The sequence below is a fragment of the Neofelis nebulosa genome, chromosome 2 (genome assembly GCF_028018385.1).
Source record: "Neofelis nebulosa isolate mNeoNeb1 chromosome 2, mNeoNeb1.pri, whole genome shotgun sequence".
Taxonomy (NCBI): Eukaryota; Metazoa; Chordata; class Mammalia; order Carnivora; family Felidae; genus Neofelis; species Neofelis nebulosa.
The window spans coordinates 71197432-71224478 of NC_080783.1; the positions used below are offsets into that span (position 1 = coordinate 71197432).

Here is a 27047-nt window from a genome sequence, read left to right on the forward strand (position 1 = left end):
AAAATGCTCCTTTTATAATTCACTTTTCACTTGCACATTCATTTACAAATATCCAATCAAATATTATCAATATTTTAAAACCTGATAAATCTTAGCATGAATAAATTAGAGGAGATTTAGAATAACAGAGTGTGGTGGTTGTAGTTCAGTAATTAGAGAAATCAATGACTAGTAATCAAGCAGAATCTTTGTGTGGAATTCAGACTTGAAACAGAAAAGTTGGGACAAAGGAATTTAATTATTTTCTAATCTTCTTTCACTTTAGGAGCTAACTGGCACCTAACAGTAATTACCTTAGTTTAAAACACCAACCAATTAAAAAGAATACTATGAAGAATTGGTAGCATGGGCATTTCTTTTTATATTTTAAGTGTTACTAAAAACTCCACCACATTCTCTTTCAATCACAGAGGGAATTACATTCTCAAATTTGGACTCCTTCATATCACAGCTTACACATTGTTTTCATTTTATAACCAAACCTTACAAGTTTTTGAGTACTACAGAGATTTTTTAAAACTGTAAAATAGGAAAAACTTCTGTGGATGGGCAGCAGTAACCATAAATAGGTTATTTCCTGGCAGTGGTACCAATATGAATTTACTTAAAACTTGCAATGTTACAGAGAAATGAAAACCATTCCTACAGTCTGCTGAATAATATTACTTAAGTCACTAATGTATAAAAGGTTAACTGTTTTAAGTATGATAAACTATTTCTTTCTCTTTAATCTTCACAGCATGAAAAACATATACTAGAAAGATAAAAAAAATTTTCCCTATAATCTAGAATCAATGATGATTTCCAGCTGGAACACTACATATAAATCAGGGCATGCTCTTCAAAGCCAGACCCAATTCTGCTGGAATTTAGTTTGTATAGGCCCATCAACTTTTTTCAAAGTTAAATTCTCTCCAAAGACTTCTTGCTACATGCAGCAAATTTTATACACTCTCCCTTGGCTAGTATTTATTTGGTAGGTTAAAGTAAAAAGAAAAATATTACTTTCTTTTTAAACTTTGAGAGAGAGCCTGTGAGCACATGAGCGAGAGAGGGGCAGAGAGAGGGAGAGAGAATACCAACCAGGCTCCATGATGTCAGCACAGAGCCCAACGTGTGGCTCCATCTCAGAAACCGTGAGATCATGACCTAAGCTGAAATCAAGAGTCGGATGCTTAACCGACTGAGCCACCCAAGAGCCCTGAGAAATACTACTTTTTGGTGTGACAACCAAAAAAAAATTTTAGCTGTCTCCAAAATCTTAAGCTCTAGCTCCTATCATTAAATTTTAGTCCTGTATTTCTACCTGCTTGTTTAAAATACAACTCGGGGGCACCTGGGTGGCTCAGTCGGTTGAGCGTCCGACTTCAGCTCAGGTCACGATCTCGCAGTCCGTGAGTTCGAGCCCCGCGTCGGGCTCTGGGCTGATGGCTCAGAGCCTGGAGCCTGCTTCCGATTCTGTGTCTCCCTCTCTCTCTGCCCCTCCCCCATTCATGCTCTGTCTCTCTCTGTCTCAAAAATAAATAAAAACGTCAAAAAAAAATTTTTTTTTAAATACAACTCAATCTCCTTTCTCAATCCTTCTACTTCAAAATTGGAAAATTTTAATGGTACTAACATACTTTTAGTCACCTAGGTAGGAAACCCTGAATTCATCTCTGATTCCTCCTTCTTCTTTCACTCCATCTATTCAGGTGCCATGTTTTCTTTATTTGTCTGCTGATGCCTCTGTTCCCAATGCTACTCTGGTAAACCAAAATACCTAGTACTTTTGTTTGGGTAACAGCAAGCTCCTCCTGAACAGAACCTCCATGTCAAATCTCCTCTTCTGGCACAGCCCTTCTTCTACACTGTCGTCAAATTACATTTCTAAAATTAGGTTCTGGGATATCATACTCCTACTCAAAAATAACTCTATCCTGGGGCACCTGGGTGGCTCAGCTGGTTAAACGTCAGACTTCAGCTCAGGTCATAATCTCATGGTTCACGAGTTCAAGCCCCGTGTTGGGCTCTGTGATGACAGCTCAGAACCTGGAGCCTGCTTTGGATTCTGTCTCTCTCTTTCTCTCTGTCCCTCCCCCACTTGCCCTCTGTCTCTTTCTCTCTCTCAAATATAAACAAACATTAAAAAAATTAAAAACAAAAAAAACCCAACAACTCTATCCTGGTATTCTAAATCCTGTTACTTGAATTCAATAACTTCAAAAAAGTCTTCCCCACTCACCCTCATATAGTATATACTCTAGCCAAACACAGTTTCCTAAAGGTGTCTTTGCCTTTCTGTCTCCTGGTCTTCGCCTGTGATGTTTATTTTGCCTAGGGTAACATTTCTCTGTATGTCCAAATCTTATTCATGCTTTAAGGTCTAGTTCAAATGCTGTATTCTCTAAGATAGCATCCTGGGTCTCCCACAACTGAAAGCAAGAGCCTCTGAATCTCTATAGGACTTCACTATATTCTCTATGGTAGTGTTCTCTAACTTCCAACTTGAATGAGTACACAAATCTCCTGGAAATCTTGATAAACTGTAGATTTTCATTCGGTAGGTCTGAGAGTCTATATTTCTAACATGATCCCAGGTGACACTGATACAGCTGGTTTGTGGACTATTTGAATACTGATGTGTTATGGAACACACCAATTTTAGTCTACAACTCTGATTATTTGTGAACTTTTTTTACTGCCTCTGTTTTCCTAAAAGTTAAGGAAGGATCCCTGTTTTCCACTGCAACTTGTACAGGAGATATGCAACTGATATTTGTAAACAAAACCCTGCAAAACTTGTATGTTTTACAAATTACAGGTTTTCAATCCATTAATAGGTTGCAAGCTATATGTACGTGTATATAGTATGTATGTATATAACTGAAACAATAAAATTAAGTCAAATGAGAAAAAATGTATCACATGTAATAAGGGTAAATATTGTTTTATAAAACTTTTGTTGCAACTACATATACACACATATACATTTGCATGTACTTGGTTAAAAATGTAAAATCTGTTTTCTAATTTTTTTAATGTTCATATATTTTTGAGAGAGAGAGAGAAAAAGACAGAACATGAGCAGGGGAGGGGCAGAGACACAGGGAGACACAGAATCCAAAGCAGGCTCCAGGCTCTGAGCTGTCAGCACAGAGCCCGATGCAGGGGCTCAAACCCACGAACCATGAGATCATGACTTGAGCCAAAGTCGGACGCTTAACTAACTGAGCCACCCAGGTGCCCCCAAAATCTGTTTTTCATGTGAGTTTTAGTCAAGAAAGCTGTAAAATACATGTTATGGGTGGAATTATGTCCCCAAAAAAGATATGTTGAACCCTTAACCATGGTTAGAGATTAAAGTTGCCACAACCTAAGAAAACCTGGGACTGAAGAATGTGGAAAAGGAAAGGAAAGATATTCCCCTGGAGGCTTCAGAGGGAGCATGGCCCTGCCAATACCTTGATTTGGGACTTTTAGCCTCCATAATCATGAGGGAATGTATTTGTTTTAAGACACCCAGTTTATGGCAGCTTGTTATGGCAGTCCTTGGAAACTAATAGAACACAGAAGAAACATTTTATTTTATTTTTTAGTTTGTTTGTGTATGTGTGTGTATGCATGTTTGTATATACTGACTGACTAAATAATTGACAGAGAGGTAGGGGCAGAGAGAGAAGGAAAGAGAGAATCCCAAGCAGGTTCCACACTGTCAATGTGGGCCCAATGCGGGGCTCAAACTCACAAACTGTGAGATCATGACTTGAGCCAAAATCTAGAGTGGACGCTGAACTGACTGAGCCACCCAGGCACCCCCAGATATAGTTTAGTCACAGCTCAAGTATTTGCTTAATTTCAGAATTATAAAAAAATATAAATCTATGAACAAGAATATTATGGTCACATATATTTTAGTATACAATAAACATTTTCAGGAGATTCTACAAAATATAACTTTTAAACATACTCATATAAGTAATCTCCCCTATTCTTTTTTTTTAAGTTTACTTATACATTTTGAGAGAGAGAGAACACAGGGAAGGGGCTGAAAGGGAGAGACAGAATCCCAACCAGGCTCCACACAGTCAGTGCAGAGCATGACGCAGAGCTTGATCTCACGAACTGTGAGATCATGACCAGAGTCAAAATAAAAAGTTGGATGCTTAAATGACAGAGCCACCCTGCTAGTTATTTTTCCTTACATCATCATCACCTATTTTCTTATAGCACTAATCCTAATACATTATATTGTGTTTCTTTGTGTTTTTCCTACCAGAAAATAAGTTCTGTGTGGACAATTATTGCTTCTTACCATACCCCCCGTGCCTGGTGCATAGCAGGTTTTCAATAGACACTTATTAAATGGAAAAAAGAAAAGCTCATAAACTAAACTGTACGTAGAAGTATTAAATGCTGGTGTTATTATCCTACATCTACTTGTTTCCCATTCCCTCCCAAGAAAAAGCCCTTTGGATAATCAAAAAATTTCAAATGTAAAATCTAGCCAGCTGCCTGTTTTATTAAAGTTGTACTGAAACACGGCCTCACTCACTCCTTTACATACTGTCTGTGGCTACTTTTCTACTATGACAGCAGAGTTGAGTACCTACAACAGACTGGATGGCTTGCAAAGTCCAAAATATTTACTATTTGATCTATAAAATAGGCCACTCTATTTTTTAACTATGTATATATTTATACAATACTTGCCATCTAATCATATGTATTCTAAAGATTATAAGAAATAAATGTGGGAAGTAACCTTCACCTTATTGTAATTCTTGGCTAATTCCAACATCTCTTTTACCACTGATTCATTGTGTTTACAGTGTTCACTGTAGTCCTGAAGTGTCAAACCTTCCATCCAACTCTTCTTATGCAAATTTAGCAACATCTGAAAAATATAAAGAGTGATTATTTTCCTGTATTGAGGATACCTCTTCACTTGTCCTGAGAAACAACTTCTCAAAATTTGGAATTAATGAATTTAAAATTTAATTTTATTAACTTAAATTCTAGTAAGAATTCTCCTAAATTTATATTAATATAACCTAAGGAGTATTCCAACCTCATGGCCTTTGTACTTGCTGTCCTTCTGTCACAAAGACTATTTTCCTTATCTTTGCATGGCTTACCTTTCTCATTTCCTTAAAAATAGATGGCTTTCCTCATCACATTATATAAAAAAGCCACCTCACACTATCTCAAACATCTTTCTTCCCTTATCATTATTTTTAGAACATTATCAACACTTGAAAATTTTATTATTGCATTTCTCGCTCACTAAAATATCAAAAGAGTAGAAACTTTCCCAGTTGATTTCAAGATCACCAGGATGTAGATTCTAGAACAATATCTAATCATAACAAACATTCAATAAACATCTGTTGAATGCATGGATGGATGGATGGATGGATGGATGGATGGATGGATGGATGAAACTGCTATGTTACACACAAGGTCTCTAATAGTTCATACAGTCCAGCTTTCAAATACCAAAGTAAGGAGGTAAATGCCCCATTTACTGACTGACTTCATGTAAATCTTACTGCGCCTCAGTTTACATATTTATGAATTGGGGGCTTATATTAGATAATAAATTTCTTTTCAATTCTAATATTCCATCCATAATTTTTAAAATGAAAACTTCCTTACTGTCTAAATGAAAAGTCATAAAACTGGGCAGGAAATCACAGATTTATCCAGTGTGCAACCAAATCAGCAAACTAGGATCAGACTCTATTAGTGATCATGGAACTAAACACCTTAGTTCACGGTTTCTCAAACTGGACTCCTAGTTCTGAGTATGTAATTCCTGGAAGTTCCTAAATTTTCAAGTTTAGAGTATTTAAGACAGTTTTTCTTAGTCTTATTCTACAATGTTCTTTAGTTGAACTTACAATTGAGTTACTTTTTAAAATGACTGCTAAAATCACTGTGAAAAAAATCTGGTTGCCATTAGAGCCAGTCTATTTTGTGAGATCCATGAGCTGTAATCTGAAGACGTAGCTAGAATAGTTTAGAAAAACAATTCTACTTGCTCAGAGACTTGCAGTTACATGTGGTACAAAGGTTTTCTTATGCTAGAGAAAAAGGTGCATGTCAAAAATCACCTATGAGACTTTGCCAGGCACAAAGCTCCAAATTCCTCCATTCCCATTCAAGGGCCCAGGGAGAGACAAGAGTTACCCGAAAAAAATCCTACACAACTAACTCCAATTTTTTTGACTGATTCCCATCTTCTCCACTGATAAGTGTTCTAGATAATATATCTTCAGGAAATTTTGGTGCAGCTGCAACTATATGTATTATAAAGCTACCTATAATTAATGTGGAGGACTGGATTTTTCTACCACTTCCAAAGCAAAGTTTCCACAGAGCGTGAGGATATCTCTACCATGCCTGAACAAGGATTCCACTGGGACCCCTGAGGAAGTTTAAAGTTAGTTATACAGGTTGGTGGGTAAGAGTAAAGGTAGGGCTTTTGTTACCATAAAAGCTCCTGAACTGAGCTATTAGGAGCATAAGCATTAACATTAATTAACTTATGTAGGTATTTGCACATGTGTCCTTAATGCCAACGATAGTGGCTAAATTTTGGGGGGTACCAAAAAAGGGGGAAAGCTGATGTAATTAGCTGGATATTTCTAACCAGTTGGGTGTTAGGTATCAGACTAAAAAAATATTCACATATACGAAATTTTCAGTTTGTATCTGACAGGTGCTCTTTTTCATGGCCAGTATCTATTCTGCAAAAATTAAAAATAGGTGTTGAAAATATACCCCAGGGTATCAACTAAATGTATCATGGCAGATGTAAACTTTGGGACACAGGCAAGCAGCTGCAAAAGAGCTCAATGGCTCTATGTCTCCCCTCAGCACAGCAAAGAACTGGCCCCTGCAGCCCCTCACTCATCACCATGCTCAAAGCACACAGGACCTTTGGGTGAGTTTACTGGTAGCTTTGACCTTTTATTTATTTTTTATTATTTATTTATTTATTTATTATTATTTATTATTTATTTTTTTACGTCAGACGGGTAATGTGCCAACGTCATAACAAGGTTTAAGGGTGGCACATGTCACACAACGGTGTGAACACCCAATCACGCTTAAGAACTACAAAAGGATATAGCTTTGACCTTTTAAAATATGTATTATAAAAATTAAAACAAAAGTCTCCTTTTAATGAAAGCCTTATACAGCACATCCTCCCCACAATATATGAATGAGATTAAAACTAGGGGTCATCTGGTTGAAAAGAGGCAGCATTGACAGATGAATGGATAAGGAAGGTGTGGGGTGTGTGTGTGTGTGTGTGTGTGTGTGTGAATACACACACACACACACATACATATACATACACAATGGAATATTACTTGGCAATTAAAAACAATGAAACCTTGCCATTTGCAACTATGTGGATGGAACCAGAGTATATTATGCTAAGCGAAATTAGTTAGGGAAAGACAAGTATCATATGACTTCACTCATGTGGAATTTAAGATACAAAAGAGATGAACATAAGGGAAGGGAAGCAAAAATAATATACAAACAAGGAGGGGGACAAAACATAAGAGACTCGAATACAGAGAACAAACAGGGCTGCTGGAGGGGCTGTGGGTGGGAGGATAGGTAAGGGGTAAGGGGGGATGGGTAAATAGGTAGGGCATTAAGGAAGACACTTATTGGGATGAGCACTGGGTGTTATATGGGATTCCATACTGGAATCTACTCCTGAAATCATTATTGCATTATATGCTAACTAACTAGGATGTAAATTAAAAAAGTCAAACAAATAAATAAAAGTAAAAAATAATTTTAAAAAAATGAAAGAGGGGGCACTATGAACAGCCCAATTTATCCCACTTCTCATCCACCTCATGTGCTACAGGTGAATACCCTTCTAAGGTACCTTTGTGGGAAACAGTTTCAACCAGTTAAGAAACGTCTTGTTTACTACTGATTACTTGTCACATTTGGACCAGAGAGTCACATGGGAATCAAAATGTATTGGCTATCAATAGTACTTACTGCTCTTAAAAATTATGTTAAGTCTCTCTCAGAGAGAAATACAAGAAACTAATTTGGAAGATGACTAATTGTAATAGTAAAGAAAGAAAAAAACAGTTCTGATTATAATTTCAAAAAGCAATAGGCAGACTTAAATATTTGGCATTAGGTGAAATAATCCTAAAATAGTAGAAACAAAAGAATGTTACAACCAAGATGTGAGGTAATTGTTAGGGTAATCAAAATTTAAAATTGCCTGGGGCGCCTGGGTGGCGCAGTCGGTTAAGCGTCCGACTTCAGCCAGGTCACGATCTCACGGTTCGTGAGTTCGAGCCCCGCGTCGTCGGGCTCTGGGCTGATGGCTCAGAGCCTGGAGCCTGCTTCCAATTCTGTGTCTCCCTCTCTCTCTCTGCCCCTCCCCCGTTCATGCTCTGTCTCTGTCTCAAAAAAATAAAATAAACGTTAAAAAAAAATTTTTTTTTTAAATTTAAAATTGCCTAGTATAGGGGCGCCTGGGTGGCTCAGTCGGTTAAGTGGCCGACTTCGGCTCAGGTCATGATCTCACGGTCCGTGAGTTCAAGCCCCGCGTCGGGCTCTGTGCTGACCGCTCAGAGCCTGGAGGCTGTTTCAGATTCTGTGTCTCCCTCTCTCTCTGACCCTCCCCCGTTCATGCTTTGTCTCTCTCTGTCTCAAAAATAAATAAACGTTAAAAAAAAAAATTTTTTTTTTAAATTGCCTAGTATAAAAAGGGTAAGAATGTAGCTGTAAATATCTGAAAACACTACTGCATTTCCCTCTTTAATTTTTTTTCTAAGTTTATTTATTTTGAGAGACAGAGAGCAAGCAGAGGAGGGGCCGAGAGAGAGAGAGAGAGAGAGAGAGAGGGAGAGAGGGAGAGAGGGAGAGAGGGAGAGAGAGGGGGAGAGAAGGGGAGAGAGGGGGAAGGAGGAAGGGAGGGAGGGAGGGAGAGAGGGAGGGAGGGAGGGAGAGAGAGAGAGAGAGAGAGAGAGAGAGAGAGAGAGAGAATGAATCCCAAGCAAGCTCCACACTGCTTGAAGTGTGTGAAGCGTGAAGCCTGATGCGGGGCCTGAAAGCGTGAGCTGTGAAATCATGACCTGAGTCAAAACCAAGAGTTGGACGCTCAATCGACTGAGCCACCCAGGCACACCTCGAATAACCAGGCGCCCTGGTTATTTTATTAGAAAAGATACATTAATCAGAAACATCACAGAATGAGGAGAAAGATTTTTATAGTAACTCATAAAACCAAACATAAATGTTTATTTCCTACTTATTCTCTATTTTAGCACCTACCAATAAGGTAAATGTCTTTACTGTCCAATAAAATATTCCTTTATGTTCCTGATATTCATTAGGAATGAAAAAATATTCGAACACATCAAATTCAAACATACTAGGTAATAGTTTAAATGGCTTTCTAAGATAAAAATTTTAACTTACCTTCTGTTCCAGTTCATTTTTTCGGTAGTTAATAGTAATGGAGTAGTAGTGTCTGTTTAGTCCGTGAATTAACGCCTATATATATAAATTATTAGAAAAGGACAAATTAATATTTTGCATGTAAAAGACAGTTCAAAACTGCTGACATATCCTGTAAGTAGTATCTTTACCATCTTCTAAAAAAAGTCTTTTAACCTAAATAAATGAAAATGTATTTTTTTTTCCAGCTATAAGTTTAGAAGGTTTAGAAGTACAGGTCACACATTCTTCAAAATATCATACACAGCAGCACAAATTCAACAGTTTCAGTAGCCTTGCTCAGAGTCAGAGACAGGGTCTGACCTCAATGTAATTTAAGTTACAAACAAATTATTCATAATCTATAAATAATACTTAATTTGTTAAGTCTGATTTTATGATATCTAGGGGCTCTTTGTTATTTCAAAAGAAAAGCCTAACATTTAGTCATAATAATACACTTATCTTTTCACACACAACATTAATCTGGGGTTTCCCTGTTTCTTGATTCAGTTCTACAGAGTCATATATAGAGTCAAATAATTGTGTCTACACATGTCTCCAAATTAACAAAGTCCATTGATCTTAACAAAGTCCTCATGATCTTAACCAGTGAGAACAATCTCACTAACCAGAAATTTTTCCACTGCACTTGTCTTCTAAGACAAACAGGAAGGTCATAATAAAAATTTAAGCTAATGACATGGCTTTATTAAGAAACAATGAAATCTGTCTGTGATGAAATCCACGTGCAACTGCTCAAATAATGGAACGTTAGCAACAGACGTTCAAATGGGGTTCAGAATGGTACTCTGGGAGACCCTCTATCTGCCTAGTAAGACATTAAAGTACAGAAATACACCTTGGATTTATGTTCAACAAGTATAAAAACAAAAAGCATTTGGGGCGTAACTCAAATATAAAGCTAAAGCTGACCAAAACCACCACCACACTCTCTAATTGTTGGAATTTTACAGTTAAGGTCTTAAGGTATTGAGGTAGAGGAGGAAGGGGTAGAAAGGAAACATTTAATGAATACTCAGCCTCTGTCTTGCACATTAAGTCTTCTAATCTTCACAACAACCCAGTAAGGTAGACTGGTTCTATATGTATTTTGACAGATGAAGAAAATATAACACAATTCTTAATCTGTACCAGTTTTATATCAAGGCAAAGATGGGATTTGAACCTGAGTATTTCTGGCTCCAAAGCCCATGTTTTTTCTACCATACTATGCCACAACGTATCTTAGGAAATTCTTGGATTCATAAGTCTTTACACTTTAAAGGACCAGGATAAAAACAAAGCATAGCCAGTCTTATTTTAAAACTTTGCTACTAGCAAAAATTATTCCACCAAGTACTAAAACATTTTAATATGTACTATAACAATCCATTCTTATCCTAACATCTGCTATAATAAAATGGTTGATGTACAAAATTAAAGTACTAAATGTATCCATTAAATCCTTATTCATCTCAATAATCATCAGGAGTAGTGAGTCAAATTTCAGTGCTCACACATGCTGTGCTATGCAGATCAAAAAGTGGAATTAGGGGCGCCTGGGTGGCTCAGTCGGTTAAGCCTCCGACTTCAGCTCAGGTCATGATCTCGCAGTCCGTGAGTTCGAGCCCCACATCGGGCTCTGTGCTGACTGCTCAGAGCCTGGAACCTGTTTCGGATTCTGTGTCTCCCTCTCTCTCTGACCCTCCCCCATTCATGCTCTGTCTCTCTCTGTCTCAAAAATAAATAAACGTTAAAAAAAAATTAAAAAAAAAAAGTGGAATTAATCAGGGCCTCCCTTAATATGTACTAGTATTTATGTAAATTAGGAAGTGTATCCTCTGGGTAGAAGAATCAGAAAAAGGTACTAGTCCTTCCCGTGGATAAAGCCCAAGTGGAGAGTGGAACACTAGATTTCAGTTGCCAATTGTCCCCTCATTGAAGTGCCTTTGTACAATGCCCTAACTACCTACTTCTACATAGCAGCCATAAAGCTAGTAATGCCTATAGCCAATAAATGCAAAAATCAGCCAGTGTGCCCACAGTCTACATTTTGGAGGGTAATTATACTGCTAAAATATACAGTTTGGGATTTGAAGGCACTACCTACTTTTCACTTAACATTATTTAGATAAAAGAGGTAAAACTAACACAGCATGAAAGATTAGTAGGTATCATAATAAAAAATATTTAAGCTTAAATAAAATGATATCCCCAAGCAGTCTTCCAGTTTCACTTACTCACTGTGTAAGTGAGCACTGTGTAACACCAGCACATTCCAAATCACAATAATTCGGCCAGGTACAGTCCTCCTTTCACATAAGCCCCCCAAACTCAGCCTCAGTGAATATTAAATTCTCTCAAATTAACCAATTTAGGGGCGCCTGGGTGGGTCAGTCGGTTAAGCGTCCGACTTCAGCTCAGGTCACGATCTCGCGGTCCATGAGTTCAAGCCCTGCGTCGGGCTCTGGGCTGACGGCTCAGAGCCTGGAGCCTGCTTCCGATTCTGTGTCTCCCTCTCTCTCTGCCCCTCCCCCGTTCATGCTCTGTCTCTCTCCGTCTCAAAAATAAATAAACTTTAAAAAAAAAAAATTAACCAATTTAGCTGACAAGTTGAGGCAGCATATACCAAACATAAGATTAGTTTTATCAACAGGGAGAACTAACCATTTGGAAGGGTCAAATTACAAATTAAACAGAATATACAAAAAAGGCCACAGTATGTCAGAGAGATAAAGAAGAAAGTTATACAGCTAGGAAAGTTCCTAAAACATCACTACATAACTTTTTGATTTACACTTAACAAACATATGATGGACTTAGGAAAATCTTCATTAAAACAGGGTTCATTCCCAAAGCTCATTCATTAATTGGCTACTTAAAATCCGCAACAGTTTCGGGGCACCTGGGTGGCTCAGTCGGTTGAACATCCGACTTCAGCTCAGGTCATGATCTCGTGGTTTGTGAGTATGAGCCCCACATCGGGCTCTGTGCTGGCAGCTCAGAGCCTGGAGTCTGCTTCTGATTCTGTGTCTCCCTCTCTCGCTGTCCCTCTCCCCCTCATGCTCTCTTTCTCTCAAAAATAAATAAACATTAAAAAATTTTTTTCTTTTAAATCCGTAACAGTTTCTCAGAGAAGCACTGTTATAAAAGTCTGATTCTATTCTATAATATTGTATACTATGGGCTAAATAAGCTTTCAGTGGCTGGCATGGGAAACGAGCCACCTTTTACAACACTGTTTCTATGATAGTATATTTTGGATTTACTAACAGCATTCAGCTTATTTATGTGCTTCCTGTATATCCTGATCCTGGTTTTCTATGCTCAAATCCTGTAACCTTTCAAGAAGAAAATTCTGCCTAGGTTGGTACTCATTATCAGAGTAAGGTGCTATCTGTTCTAGATTAAGAATGTCCCCATAGACAAAGGGGAGTTTTGAGATCTGTTGATTAACTTCCAGGTTACTTCTATGCTGTTTTAGTTCATCTTTAGAGTAGAGCTTCATAATTTTATTGGCATGACAAATTCAAAACAAGTATACAAGTAATCATTACAGTGAAATAAACTTCAAAATCAATCACCATTTGAATTATTCAAATATTTATTCAAATTCTGCTAACTAGCTTTTTGTACCTTTTAAATTTTGAACTGTATAAATATATTATCTGTGCTAAAATTCATTATTTAATTAAATTCCAAGTGCAGTATAAAGAACCAGGAGCACAGGTTATAAATATCAGTTCCTACGTTAATTAACTATGAAACCTGGGCAAATTTTGAACTTTCTGGGCCTCAATGGTTCCTTCCAGGGCAACAGTTTTATAACTCTTCAAAAAAAAAAAAAAAGTTTTTCAAACAGCTTAACTCTGTTAGACAATGCAATTGTATTCAGGGCTACACTTAGAGGCTCATGGTCCCTGCACAATGCATGTGTGCATCAAAAGTTACCAAATTTCCATGCAGTTCACAACCCAAGCTTCACTTATACTATGGTTCTCAAAGATTTGAAATGCTCTGAACAGTGTCAGTGGAATATAGTTTAAAATTTTTAGTTGCTAAAATAAAATGCTTGTTAACTCTCAATCCTATTACCTTTGACAATAATGGTCAAATATTCCAAGGACAAAATAATACAAAGTCTCATATATTAAAACAAAAGTCCATAGGGTGGGCACTATACTTCTGCCTATCAGGATTAAAATGGCTTCCCTTATTTAAAACATGGAAGTTAACATAAACTTTGTCTATTAGCTTTGTTTTATGGTACCTATTTCAACCCTGTTTTCATGTTTTAAAAATAATGTTTTCTTTAAGTAATAAACGTTTCACAGTAATAAGTTTAGGAAACACGGAAAAGGAAAAACAGGAAAAAAATTCCATAATCCCACCACCAAAAGTAATCAATACTAATATCTTGGTACAGATACATAGGCACAGTTTATAAAATATGTATTTGCTAAGAGAACCTTTATATCCTATTTTATAACCTTTTTCTTAACATATTTTGAATTTTCCTCAAATTATTAAACAGTAATCTATAAAATAATCATAATTTTCCCCACTACTGTAAGTATAACAGAAAAAAAATCAATGTTAGAGAAGCATTAGTAACCACCAGCATAAGTGGTTTCTATCCCCAGTTACAAAGAAGTTGGTTTAGGAGGAAGGCCCCTCTTAACACGAACTAATTTTCCTTCAAAATAAAAGCCTTTTGGAAAGGCTCCTGATCCCCAAGTCAAAGATTCTGCTAACATATATTAAAAGTCCATTATAAATATTACCATTCATTTCAGATTCTTCTGAGTTGCTTTCTTTCTAGCTTGTCTTAGAAAACTAAGAAATAGTTCTGTCTATGGCCATACCACCCTGAACGCGCCCGATCTCGTCTGATCTCGGAAGCTAAGCAGGGTTGGGCCTGGTTAGTACTTGGATGGGAGAAGTAGTTTTAAGGTGTGGCTTTGTTCTGTCACTTGTTGGCTTAATCCCATTTGAGTGTTTAGTACTGAAATTGTCTTAAAACTATAAAGCACTCAGATGACATTCTGATGGGCGCTATTTAAACTGTGAAATAAATATATTTACAGATTTTAATTACAAGGCAAAACAAACTAAAATGAAAGGAAAAACAATGATGTTGTAGCTATTATATACACAGGTCTTTCTAACTTGGGTTTGGAACTTGCTTTATTTATAAGGTCTACCTTAAATGACAGACTGTAAGGTAGCACCGAAAAATAAAAACTGGACTGCTGTAGAAAAAAACAGATTTTAATATTGATTTTACTCAATTTATAAAGTTAAAAAGCAGTGTTTACATTTAAGACATGAAATTGGCAACAGGTGGCTGTTGACTTGCAATTAGTAAAAACTTCTGGCAGAAATATACCATGTAGTAATCACAATGATCTTGGATTGTGAGATGCTACTTAACCTTTTGCAAAAAAATAATGAAGCAGTATGATACTATGGGGGTTTATAAGAAAGGTCATTATCACAGGCTAAACAGGTCCAATAATATATTCTCCTGGAACATACAAGCATGGGCTTGTCTGTACCCAATCAAAAACACTGGTAGCTTATTTCATACTCATTAAACTCTGCAGTTTTCCCTGACTTGTAAAAAAATTTTATGCAAAAGCAACACACCTCAATTCTTTGAAACAAAACATTTCACTTCTGAAAATTTCAGATGAGCAACTGCTACAAAAGTAAGCATCTAAAGGTATAAAGTTATCAGAGTGTAACCCAGGCTTAACCATGGTTAACTATCAAAGCCACAACTCCCCAAAGACAATCATATGACAGAGCAAGGTTTCAGAAGGCAAGAAGTAATAGCTACTATAATGTCTTTGTCCTATGTGTTCTATTAAACCAAACTGGTATTTCTGTCCATTTAATTAATCTTCAGAGAAGCAATTAACTATATAGACACAGTTTGTGGTGCATTTAAAAACACATTTAAAATAATCTTTGCAAACAATAAAGATTTGTGTAAAAACAATGAGACACGTGAATGATACACAGAAAACATTAATCACACAGGAGGATATTAAATGCCCACATAACTGTGAGAACGACGGTTGACATTATTAGAGCAAGACATAAATGAATCAAAAGTAATACACAGATATGTTTTGTAGAATTTGTTTTAAATGTGGAGAGTAAACAAAGAAAAGGTAGAAAACTTTGAGTACCATTTAGGAATTCTGTCTCAAGGTGTATCAATTTTCCCATTTTTAATGCTATGAGAAATGTCTACTAACCAATCAATAGTGATACCTAACGCACTCTACCTGAAACTTGTGTTGGTCCTTGACTACAATGTTAACCATGCAAAGCCATAAGGTACTCTCAAGATAAAGGCTCCCCTATGCTCCCAAAAAGGGTATCCTCAAACTATGTTAGGAAAGTTTAAAGACTCCACAAAAAATGGACTCATAAATGAGCAAATCTAACTTTTGCAACAGAATTTCCATAATCATCTTCTCAAGCACAAGAAAAACTAATTGCAAACAAAATGCTAAGTATCAGATTTTAATATGACCATTTATAATAGGCTTTTAAAATGTAAAACAGAGTTTTAACACATTATCAAATACAGGCATTACCTGGATAGATGGCTTGTTTAAATGACCCAGATTTGAGGTTGTTTGTCTTGGTTCATGTCCTAAGACCATCATATTAGCATTGATCAATCTGAAGGCATCGATAACAACCTGTAAAAATAAGGTGTCCGGTCAATTCTTTTTTAAAAAGCAAGTGATGATGCCAAGCAACAGTGGACAAGGCATGATCAACTTGCATCTGTTTCTGGCCTATTTCCAGAAAATCATTTAATTATAATATTAATAAAAAAGAACCTCCTGCTGACTGTGCCATCAGCACACCACCCTCTATCTTGTAATGTAAGGTGACACCAATTATTGCAATTTTCATGAAGCAGTAAAGAAAAACATTAACTTTGCATCTTTAGTATTGAAATACATCATTACTAAACTTACACAACCAAACAGCCTTCATTGGTGTGCATGTTTGTCACCTAAATTTTACCTAATCAAAATGAATGACAAAGAGAAACTAAAACTGAAAGTGAGCACAAGCTAAGGGACCACATGTAAAGCCCAGCCCTGTCACATCAATTATACTACCACAGTACTTGAAATGACAACAAAATTACAGCCAGCAAGGCACTTGCTCCACGTATTCTCTTCTAGTCAGATACCTTTTACTTCTTGTGACTATAAAAGACTTTATACCTTGTCTGATGGCCTTAAATATCCAAGCCACTGTCAAGGAATAGGAGGCAAATACGAAAAAACCAAGGTCATCTGTGCTTTAAGCCAGGAACATGGTATAGAATGATATGGCCCTAAGTTCATAGTACAGAAATAACAGTAGGTATCATCTTTTTCTAAGTGTATTCAATATTTCCATAAAAAAAGAGTACATAGTCTTACATGATACAGTATTATCTGTTCTTTTATATTAAGAAATTTAACAACCATCACATAGTATCCTAACATTTTTTTTTTCTGTTCATTGTCATGGATTTGATAGAACTCGTTTAAGTTTTATGTAAAGCACTGGGACTTAAGACAGATACTTCTTTCTGGGAATTTAAATCAATTACCTAGATAATAAACTCAATACTGCCGTCACATAAAAAAAAATTTAAGCAAGATAATGTATTTTTCTATATTTGCCTTTAAGGTGCTTTAACTGAGATTTATTAATGTTATAAAAGCAGCCATCAACTAGACTGTTTCCCATCTGTATTAGTTTGAGTATAGTTGAGTAAGTTTAGTTGAGTAAGAGGTAGAAAATAAAATTTATTTTTAAGTTAAGCCACATGAAATCTAATCACATCTGAAAAATCTGTTCAGAGTTATATATGCATGTTGTACACTAAAGAACAAAATCTAAAGAAAGAAAAAGAAAATCACCCTTTCTAAAAGGCTACCATGAAGGGTCAACAAACAGTATCAAAGAATACAAACTTAGACCGAAGCATTACAAGAAGTATCCACTCCAGCAGGCCAAAAAAAAAAAAAAAAAAAAAATCAACTTTGAATTTTGCTTTTATTTCTAACAGTCTGAATTTCCCCAAAGAGTCCTCCTGCCTCAAAATAAAACCAAGTATCCCCAGAACATACATGATTTAATAGTTTTGGAAACTTTTTTCTTTCCTCTACAATAACTGAAATTCAGACTCAACTTTCACATTTATATACAAATGAATATGGCCTAGGTTTATACCTCCTGCTTATACTTAAAATTTTTTAATCATTTATTTTCATATAGCAATAATAAAAATAGGTACTAATATCAGGCATGCTTTAGTAAAAAATTTCAATCACTTGTTTAAAAAACAAAGAAGTAAAATTTTCTACTAAAAAACACATAAGATAAAATTAAAATGTAAGCAAAAGGAGAAAAATGACTATTTTAATAGACAGATGTACTTAAATAAATGCAGGATTAAGAACTTCCACCATTTAAGTGTTGCAGTAAACTTAAGAGCAAAGCATCATCTTGGCCCAACTGTTCTTAGAAACCTTTGATTCCATTTAAAAATTTTAGTAAAATCATTTGTAGGAAAAAACAATCCTACAGAACTATGAAAATTCCATCATATATCACAATAAAATGTCTATGTATTTTTTTTATACTGAACACTTTTAAACAAACAGCAGGCAGCTATTTTACATGCAAAAATCTCTGTAATATTTCTCTGGAATATTATAAGCAGGTGTGAAACTTCATAAAAAGGAAATGAAAATACCAGCTAAGTAGGTATTATGATCAGTTAGAAACAAATCTAAAATAGAAAAAAATTAAATTATATTAAATAAAACATTTTAAAGGTGATACACTGCTCAACTAATAAATGATGGCCTGTGTGAAATTACATGCTTAGATTGACAATTCCTGAACAGCAATATGATAGCCAATAGAAAATAATACTTTAACTACACCAAGATTAAAGGAATTTGCTGCCATCGCTATAGCAACTGTCTTAAGGAAACTAACATGTTCAACAACCTGCAGACCAAAATTAGATTTAGTACGCAATAAAAATATAAATATGGCAATATAGTCTACATTTTAATTTCTGTACAATTTTATAATTGCCTTCTGCGCTGTGAGGATAAGTGGGTTTCTCCTTTAGAGCAACCTATCAAAATAGACTCATTAATGTCCAGTGCACTAATGAGCAATGGGTGAAGAAGGTGTTAATTATGCCACAGTAAGATTCAAGAAAAAGCCCTGGTGAGCACTTGGAGGTGTGTATAAGCTGAAGGCATTTCTCCATGTTTATGTATTTACAGCATGATGCAACACAATGACAGCAAAGTGGTCACTCCATGGATAAGAACGGTATCTTAGATACAATATACTGCACAAAGAACCCCCAAAGATTAATTAAGGTTTGGGGGAGGGGACAAGGGAAAGAATCCATTTTTGGAGCTGTATGAATTTTCTAAACAGTTTGTTTTAAAATATACACACATTAAACCAGTTCAGTTTATATCTTATAAATCCAAATAGTAATTTAGCCAAAACTCTTTGCATAAAAACTACCTCATTAATATGTACTAACAAAAACTTCCAAACTAAACTATAAAGAATATTTTCAAGAATATGATGCTAGACTTTTATAATTCCTTCCCATGCTGAAATCCTATATACCACATTGAATCTATCCACCAGCCTGACCATTTAATTTTTTCTGGTACAAGTGCCTTGAGACTTTTCAGAGGTCACTGCAACAGTAGACAGCTTATAACAAAACCATTAGCAGTTTGGCTAGCTTAGGGAAACCTCTTACTTTCCTTTTTTGTTTATTATCACTGCATGAATCTGCAGCATATGATAGTTTATAATTTCTCAGGCTTGTTAAATTCATGTTAAAGGTCTGTTTTCTTGTTGAATAAATTTTGTTCATATAATGCTGCCTATTTCATACACTCAGTCTTTAATAGCACCTTTGGTCTATGCACAACTCACAGATCAAAACAGAGGACTAAAATAGGGGTTGATGATGCTATTTACATGTGTGATTCCTGCTGTCTTCTTGTTAGTAGCTTTAATATAATAGAAGACCTTGTCTGTTTTGTAATTAACACATCTTTACTGGAGAGATATTTGGAAGTGATTGCTGTGAATATACTGGTTAGTAAAATAAACACAATCACACACCACTTTCTGTTATCAGACAAATTTGTGAATTGTACACATTATACTCCAGATCAACAAACTGTGATATAACAGCCAAGTAGAAGACACATATTTATATAACCCTTTATTTTTCTGAAAATATGTATTCACTCTGACCTTGCAAATATAATTAGCTTGTGGGATGTGCAGATTTCAGTACCATGGTTGCTTTACTAATTGCAACTCTTGGAAATAGATACTAAATATTTGGAAGCTGCCAATACAAAATAAAAACTGCATCTTTTTTGTACATCTGTCTTAGCTTATAAAAGCAAAATAGTTTTAACAACAATACTGTGTTCCATATTTATTCCAAGCACACCCAAGGGTCAAGGACCTATCATTTCATTTTAATAACGAATCTGGTTTAGGACTCAAAACTGTAATTATTTCCAAATTCAAGCTTAATCCATAATTTTTTGGCTTCTTTCATAAGTATAGTACAGTTTATCCAATATGCTATTTATTTGCAAATTCATATTTTCATATCAACTGCTAGGTCACTGAGAGACTAAATTTCTAAAGCATCAACCTATGTAAACCCCATGTTTACTTTCAAAGGAGGCTCTCTTCTTAAGCAAAGCTCTTAAAATTAGTTTAATACAAAGGTTTCTGAAAGAAAAATGCATAAGCACTTTTGGCAGTAGTTACTAGAATTATAATCTCTACGTCTCCGTGTCTCTCTTATAACAGTAGCTGCCTTAGGCATTTCCAATTGCATTTATATTGAAGTCAATGACTATGGAAAGTGTTTACATAAAAATAAACAGAAGTATATTTTTTTAAAGCTTGAAAGAAAACTTTTAAGACCTCAAAATCAATGTCAAATGTCAAAAAAAAAGAAAAAAGGTTGTAATTCAGTTACCAATTACATTACATACTTAAAAGTACATACACCTACTACCGTATCTAATGACTATAAAAATGCTAGTGTAGCAGCACTCCATATATCAAATACTCTTTATCACCTAGAAATGACCTGTTATCAACTGCTTAGGTTGTCTCTAGATTCTTTAAAAATTAAGGGTGCATGTGACTTGGGAGTACTGCTGGGGTTTGTGACCCTTTCGTTACTTCTGCTGCCATGCACTGCCAGACATCTATAAGAGAAAAACATCTTCTGTCTCTTGTAAGCCCACAGCATAAAAAATTCAAAGAAATCTTACTTTTTATGCCATTTCCAATGAAAAGCACTAAGAACTAAAACTGACTCATGCCAAATGCATATCACTGAATTGCTGTGATTTCTTAGTCTCAAGTTTGCAACACGGAAATTATTTATAAAATGTCAATTTTAGCTCTGGAAAAGAAATTCCTATGTGTATGTACATTTTCTTTCTTCATCCTTGGAGAACTGCTTACTGTAGCTAGAGATCTGTAGTACAACTTCAATATACTGGGAGAAAAGGGGGATGGGGTGGAACTAGCATAATGTATTTTTTTTGACAAGTGAAGACATGCATCAAAAAATGCAAACAGTAAGTTCAGCAGGATTTTTTCTGGTATGCACGTAGTCGGTCTGGTATAGGTACCTAGACGCTTGAGACACAGGAGTCAGAATCCTGCCTAAGTTACAATTGTAGTTCTTCAATGGCTAGCTCAGCGATCCAGGGTAAGTTATTTACGCTCTCAATGTCTCCATTTGCTCATGAACGACACCTCACAGAGTTGGTGATAAGATTAAATAAAATATATGTGTACTTGCCACTGTAGTTCTTAGTGTTATTAACTGTGGCAGTCACAGAGTAGCCAGCTCAGACCTCCTTTCAGACAGAACCTGCTTCAGAGAGCATCGCTGACTCACCACCTCCACATGCTACACCTTTGGATCTTCTGGGAGTTCACCCTAAGTCATGTTTTCCTTGGGCTACTCCCAGCCAATGAATGAGTACCGTGGGGGTACTAGAACCTAGGATTACTCTAAAGGCAACTTTGTCTCAAGGACTCCCCATCAGTCTGGCTGAAACTTTCTCAGAAACATGTTGTAGTCTGGTATTTTTCCTACCCAATTCTACCTTTCCTTTTTCCTTCTACAGGGTCAGACCTGTACTGCTGTCTGAAGGGTCTCCCTTTTATCCATCACAGGTGCTTACCATAATAAATCTCTTGCACAACTAATCCCATTTTGGTACCTGCTTCTTGGAACACCCAAACTGACCTGGTAAACAAGGTAGAATACTGCTACTACAACAGTGTTAACGTTAGAAAAAAGCTATTCCAAAACCAAATCAGAATTGTAAATTTGGCATCTGCAGGCACTTGACATATGAAAACATCAACAGAAAATGAGGGAGAAATATTGAAAAAAAATTGAATGTTTATTATTTATTTTTGAGAGAGAGAGAGGGAGGGAGGGAAGGAGAGAAAATCTGAAGCAGACTCCAGGCTCTGAGCTGTCAGCACAGAGCCCGATGCAGGGTTCGACCTCATGAACCACAAGATTCATAATCTGAGCCGCAGTCGGATGCTTCACCAACTAAGCCACCCAGGCACCCCAAGGGAGAAACATTTAAAGACCTCTATTTCCTTAGGAAAATTCCTAATTAAAGTTTTTCAAAAAGTATACAGTTATGCTAAATATTATTATCTCTTTTTAAAAATGACAATATGCCTGGAATCTTGACACTCCGGTATAACAGATATTTCTAGATTGTGACAAATAAACACTAAACTTAAAGACTGAACTTCTCAGAGGACTATTAATGATACAAGAGACGATCATCTCTGGGTCACTGGTGTGATATCAACTCAGAGTACCAATTCTATCTGGTGGCTATTCACCCACAGTCTATATTAAATGAACAAGTGACTTCAGATTCCTTTCTGGTATACACAAACTAAAGCAATATAGTTGATATGCTTCTTGACAGTTCCACAAAAAGGAGAGAAAGAAAAGACTTTAGAGACTAAAGGCTGAAGCTCAACCATGTTAACAAGATGGTAGGGCAGGTGGATACGAGGAATAAAGGACTTACATACACTTCTTGTGCTGTAATATCACCTTCAAAGAAAAATGCAAACATATCCTTCAAACTGCCATCTCTCAATAGGAAAGGTCATTTTTGTAAGAAAAATATGTAATGGTTAATGCTTTGTTGTGTATCATTTTCGTATTTTTATTGAGCTTATTAATTAAATACTGTATAGAAATTATCTTGTTTAAATCTCTCAACAACCAAGAGGTAAGTATTAATATTCTCAATTTATGGATGAGAAAATTGAGGCTCAGAGAACTTGGATAAATTAAATGAGGTGACACAACCAGCAAGTGATACCACTATGATCTGTACATACACAACATGCCAAAGTCAGTACTCTTCACCACGAAGCTATTTGATATAACACTTTCTCCTATCACAAAACAAGAAAAGACTACTCTGAGATCAGTTATGACAGCAGCTTTGTGTGCTACTCACCATCAAATAAATATCCATTCCCCAGAAGAGTACCTGGCATACATAATATGGTATAGAATAAACACCTATTAAAACCAACAGCTCCAAGGAAAGCATTTTATATAAAGTTTTATCATTCATGTTCATTCTTCCTCAAAAAAGGGTCATTATCTATAAACATCTAATCACTATCTTTACAAAATATATACTTCCCACCTCCTATCACTGATCAGTTTTGAAATTCATAAAGTACTCTTCCATGACATACTGAACCAAAAAACCCAAACATCACCAAGTACTGACCTACGTATAGAATAAAAACTGCATACAGTAAAGCAATTTGGAATGTAAGAAGTGGCACTGGGTATCTATTAATTAGCTTCCTAGCCATGTAAGAATAATCATTCAGGAATCAACTATGACCTACAAAAGTATCTACCCCCAATGATAAGAACATATTAAATCTATTAAAATTAAGTCCCGGGTACAGAAACATCCTCACAATTAACAAGGGCTAATGTCAAATCATTTCAGTATGATCTTAAACAATTACTATATATATGGGTTATGGAAAAGCTTCCCCTACAAAGTTATGATTTCCATTTGCTGGCACAATACTGGAATTAATAACAGGGGATAGATCTTGTTCTTCTCTACGTCTCCAGTGTATGCCTGGGACACGGTAGTGATCAGGAAGTACCTGTTAAATCAATGACCAAGGATCTTTAGATTGGGGGAAGAAAAGTATTCAAGAATCAAAAGTCAATAAATAATATTCTTACAGATAATGCAAAGAGTTTTAAAGGTTCTCCTATACCTTTACTGAAACAGCTTAATTTGAAGTGGATTTAGATCACCCAAAATGCATAATAAGTACTAAACAATAATAAAGTAGGTCAGAGACTACATTATTAATACAGGAACTATAAATTAAAAGAACTATACTAAGAACTGTTAGTTCTATATAAGATTTATGTTTCTTAGGATTTTAAATATAAAATTGCTTTAACATTCGTAGCTGACAATTTCTGATTATATCAGCTAAATAAGTATTGTAAACTATTAAGCTTGTCTATTGGGAATACTGTAGGCACATTAGCACCTATAATTTCTTAGGTAGCCTCACAAATTAAATCTGAGAATTTTATAAAACTTCAAATTGATAATAAGAGTGTAAAACAGGAAGCAAACAAAAGATAATATAGTAACTAAACTTGTTCCAAGAGTTGGATGGGTATGCTCACAGAGCTATATTAGGAGTAGAAATAGAATTTTTATGTGTCCTATTTTCTATTTTTCTCTCGCAATCTGGAAAACTAGATGAAGGTGTGTGTGTGTGTGTGTGTGTGTGTGTGTGTGTGTGTGTGTGTATACAATCTGAGATTAGGACTATCCAGCCCAAACTGGCCCTTATGGGATACCGATAAAAAACAAACAAACAAACAAACAAACAAACAAACAACTTATGAATAACAGGTATTCTGAGTATCTTTCACTATCTTTAGAAGGCAAATAGCATGTTACACATGAACTCTAGCTCTGATTACATTACACAAAGTTCATACTCATCAAGGCTAATATCTATGAACTGGCTCACTGACCTCATCAATCTCACATTTCACTTATTTAATAAATGACTCTGTAACCAATAACATAAAAATTACTAAACCTCATAAAATTAACCAGTTTTTTATATGCTAAAAGCCAAAACTGGTAATGGCTGGCTGACCACTGACACATTCATTCTTTGATTTTATTTTATGAACATTTATGAAGAAAATGATTTTTTTTTCTGAGACACTACATAAATTCCCAGATATGAAAACATTTCCCCATTGAAAGAGGCCCCAATCTTGTAGGGAAGATAATACGTAGGCAGATGAACAAAACAATTTTGGGTGCAATACATTAATCACTTGAAAGTTTGACTGCATTTCAAAGGCCAGAATTTTAATGTAATTATTTTTCTCTTCATTAGAATGTCCTAGAGAAATATGTCAGAAAAATAGTAACTGCTCAATAAAAGAATCAGCTGATTAAGTATTCTTAAATTAAGAAACACAAAATACAGGGGAAGTTTCCATTTCTTTTGTAGTCATTGCCTTCATCTTCTTAAAATGAGCAAGTCAGTTAATGTATAGACTTGTTCTTAAAAGATTGTCAGAAATATTCACATTCCATATTTTTAAATATGCTAGTTGTAAATCTCTTTAAAAAGTACCAATTATTTTAACCTTCAGAATACAATGTCACTTACTGCACATCTCCTGAATGGCATGCACACCCTACTCATTACATAGATCATTTCATAATACTATGAGACAGGTACTAAAACCCCTGTTTTATAGATGAGAAAACTGAAGTTCTAGATTCGGCAACTTGCTCAAAGTCATACTACAGAGAGGAGATAAAGAGATAAAAATGGGATTCGAATGCAGGCCTGATCCCAAAGCCCATGCTCTTCATTACTCTATGCCCTGCCTTTATGACAATAAGAAGAAAACGCTAAAACAAAACTATTTTTGAGTAGTTTAAAATTTCCACCATCTTAAAACTTCTAATACAAAATTTCTGGATAAGTAAAATATTTGCCCTCCTTACCCTGAAAAAGACAAAACCTTCTAAATCTCTTGAAAATAAAAGGTAAGCTCTTATGTTCATTCCTTAATTCTTTCCTCCAATATTTGCATTTATTCTTCAAAGTCCTATCTTTTTTATAAAATGCTGACTAAAAACAACATCATCAAAAACTGTTCATTTTACATTCTAACGTATCTGTGAAAAAGCATGAACAAAGAGGCTAGGTATACAATCTGGAATAGAACTGTTTCTACATTCTCCTCCAGAAGGTACAAACTTATCTTTTCTGAGTAATGTGCTATCAAGACTCAGTCCAAGCTTCATTTACTTTGTGCAGCCATACCAATTTCTTTCTAATTTAATTTCCATTTACTATGTTTGCTATGCAAGTACTACTTTATTGCATATTGGCACATACAAGGTTCCAAATAAGTATCTGCTGGATTATTTCTCTCTAGCAACCACCTTAATACTTAGTTACAGAAACAAAGCAGTATCAGTATAATTTGTATTCTACCAGTATGCAACATAGGGTTATCAAGCATATAATTGGCAGAATGTTATCTGGCTCACTAGTGACACTAAATGTATATGACTTATCTTCACAAAAAGACATTTTTTAGATTCATTAGCACACGGGCACATCAGATGTACTTAAGAAATCCCTGCTGATAAACAGGATTTCTGATCAGAGTAAACAGAAATTTCTCAAGAAAACCCAGCCAGTGTGAAGATTTATATGGACTAAAGGGTTATGAGGGTTTTTTTTTTCTCTTTTACTGTTTTCAAAATAGGAAACAAAACATGGAGATTGTTAACAGCAGGTAACATCTGAACATTTTACTGATAGGAATTGTGATAAGGAAATAGGTTCTCAAAAGAAGTAATAGTTGCATGGTTGTTTTATGATTTTGTACAGTCATCATTCTTTTTGCCCTAAGGATGCAGTATAACCATGTTACAACTTCGAAATTTGCTGCTGGATCAAGTCCAGTTGTGGGCTATATATTCAAGACAACAAAACTGTAAGCAAGAGGCTGTCACTTTATTACTTGAGAACTGAAGTTTAGAATATTTGAATATGCGTATTTTACAAATAAACTAAAATAGATTTTTAACTATTTCACTGAGAAGTTTAGAGTGAGACTCACCAGTAATTTCTATAGCTTACTCTCCATTTAAATTATGCATGTTATTAACATTTTCTACCTGTATCATTTTTAAACATTTACAGGATTACATAATATACAGAATACTGTGGATTCTTTATCATATAGTGTATTTTATTATTTACGTAGGTCTCAATGTTTGGCCCTAGGGATGTCACAAAAGCTGACAGGAACAGGTCTGTCTAAATTGTTTTTTTTTTTTTTT

The 27047-nt window shown here is 35.4% G+C and overlaps 1 protein-coding gene and 1 non-coding gene across 2 annotated transcripts in view; both read right to left on the reverse strand.

Moving 5' to 3' along the window:
* PSMD14 (proteasome 26S subunit, non-ATPase 14) overlaps nucleotides 1-27047 on the reverse strand; it is a 99349-nt gene that overhangs the window by 9694 nt on the left and 62608 nt on the right. The window contains exons 8-10 of the mRNA XM_058715159.1: nucleotides 16089-16196; nucleotides 9457-9531; nucleotides 4751-4876 (exon numbers count right to left, since the gene is read on the reverse strand). Of these exons, the coding sequence (XP_058571142.1) occupies nucleotides 4751-4876; nucleotides 9457-9531; nucleotides 16089-16196 (309 nt within the window). The remainder of the gene's footprint in view (nucleotides 1-4750; nucleotides 4877-9456; nucleotides 9532-16088; nucleotides 16197-27047) is intronic.
* On the reverse strand, nucleotides 7013-7113 carry LOC131505923 (small nucleolar RNA U13). The gene has a single exon (XR_009258674.1). It is a non-coding gene; the product is annotated as a small nucleolar RNA U13 (small nucleolar RNA).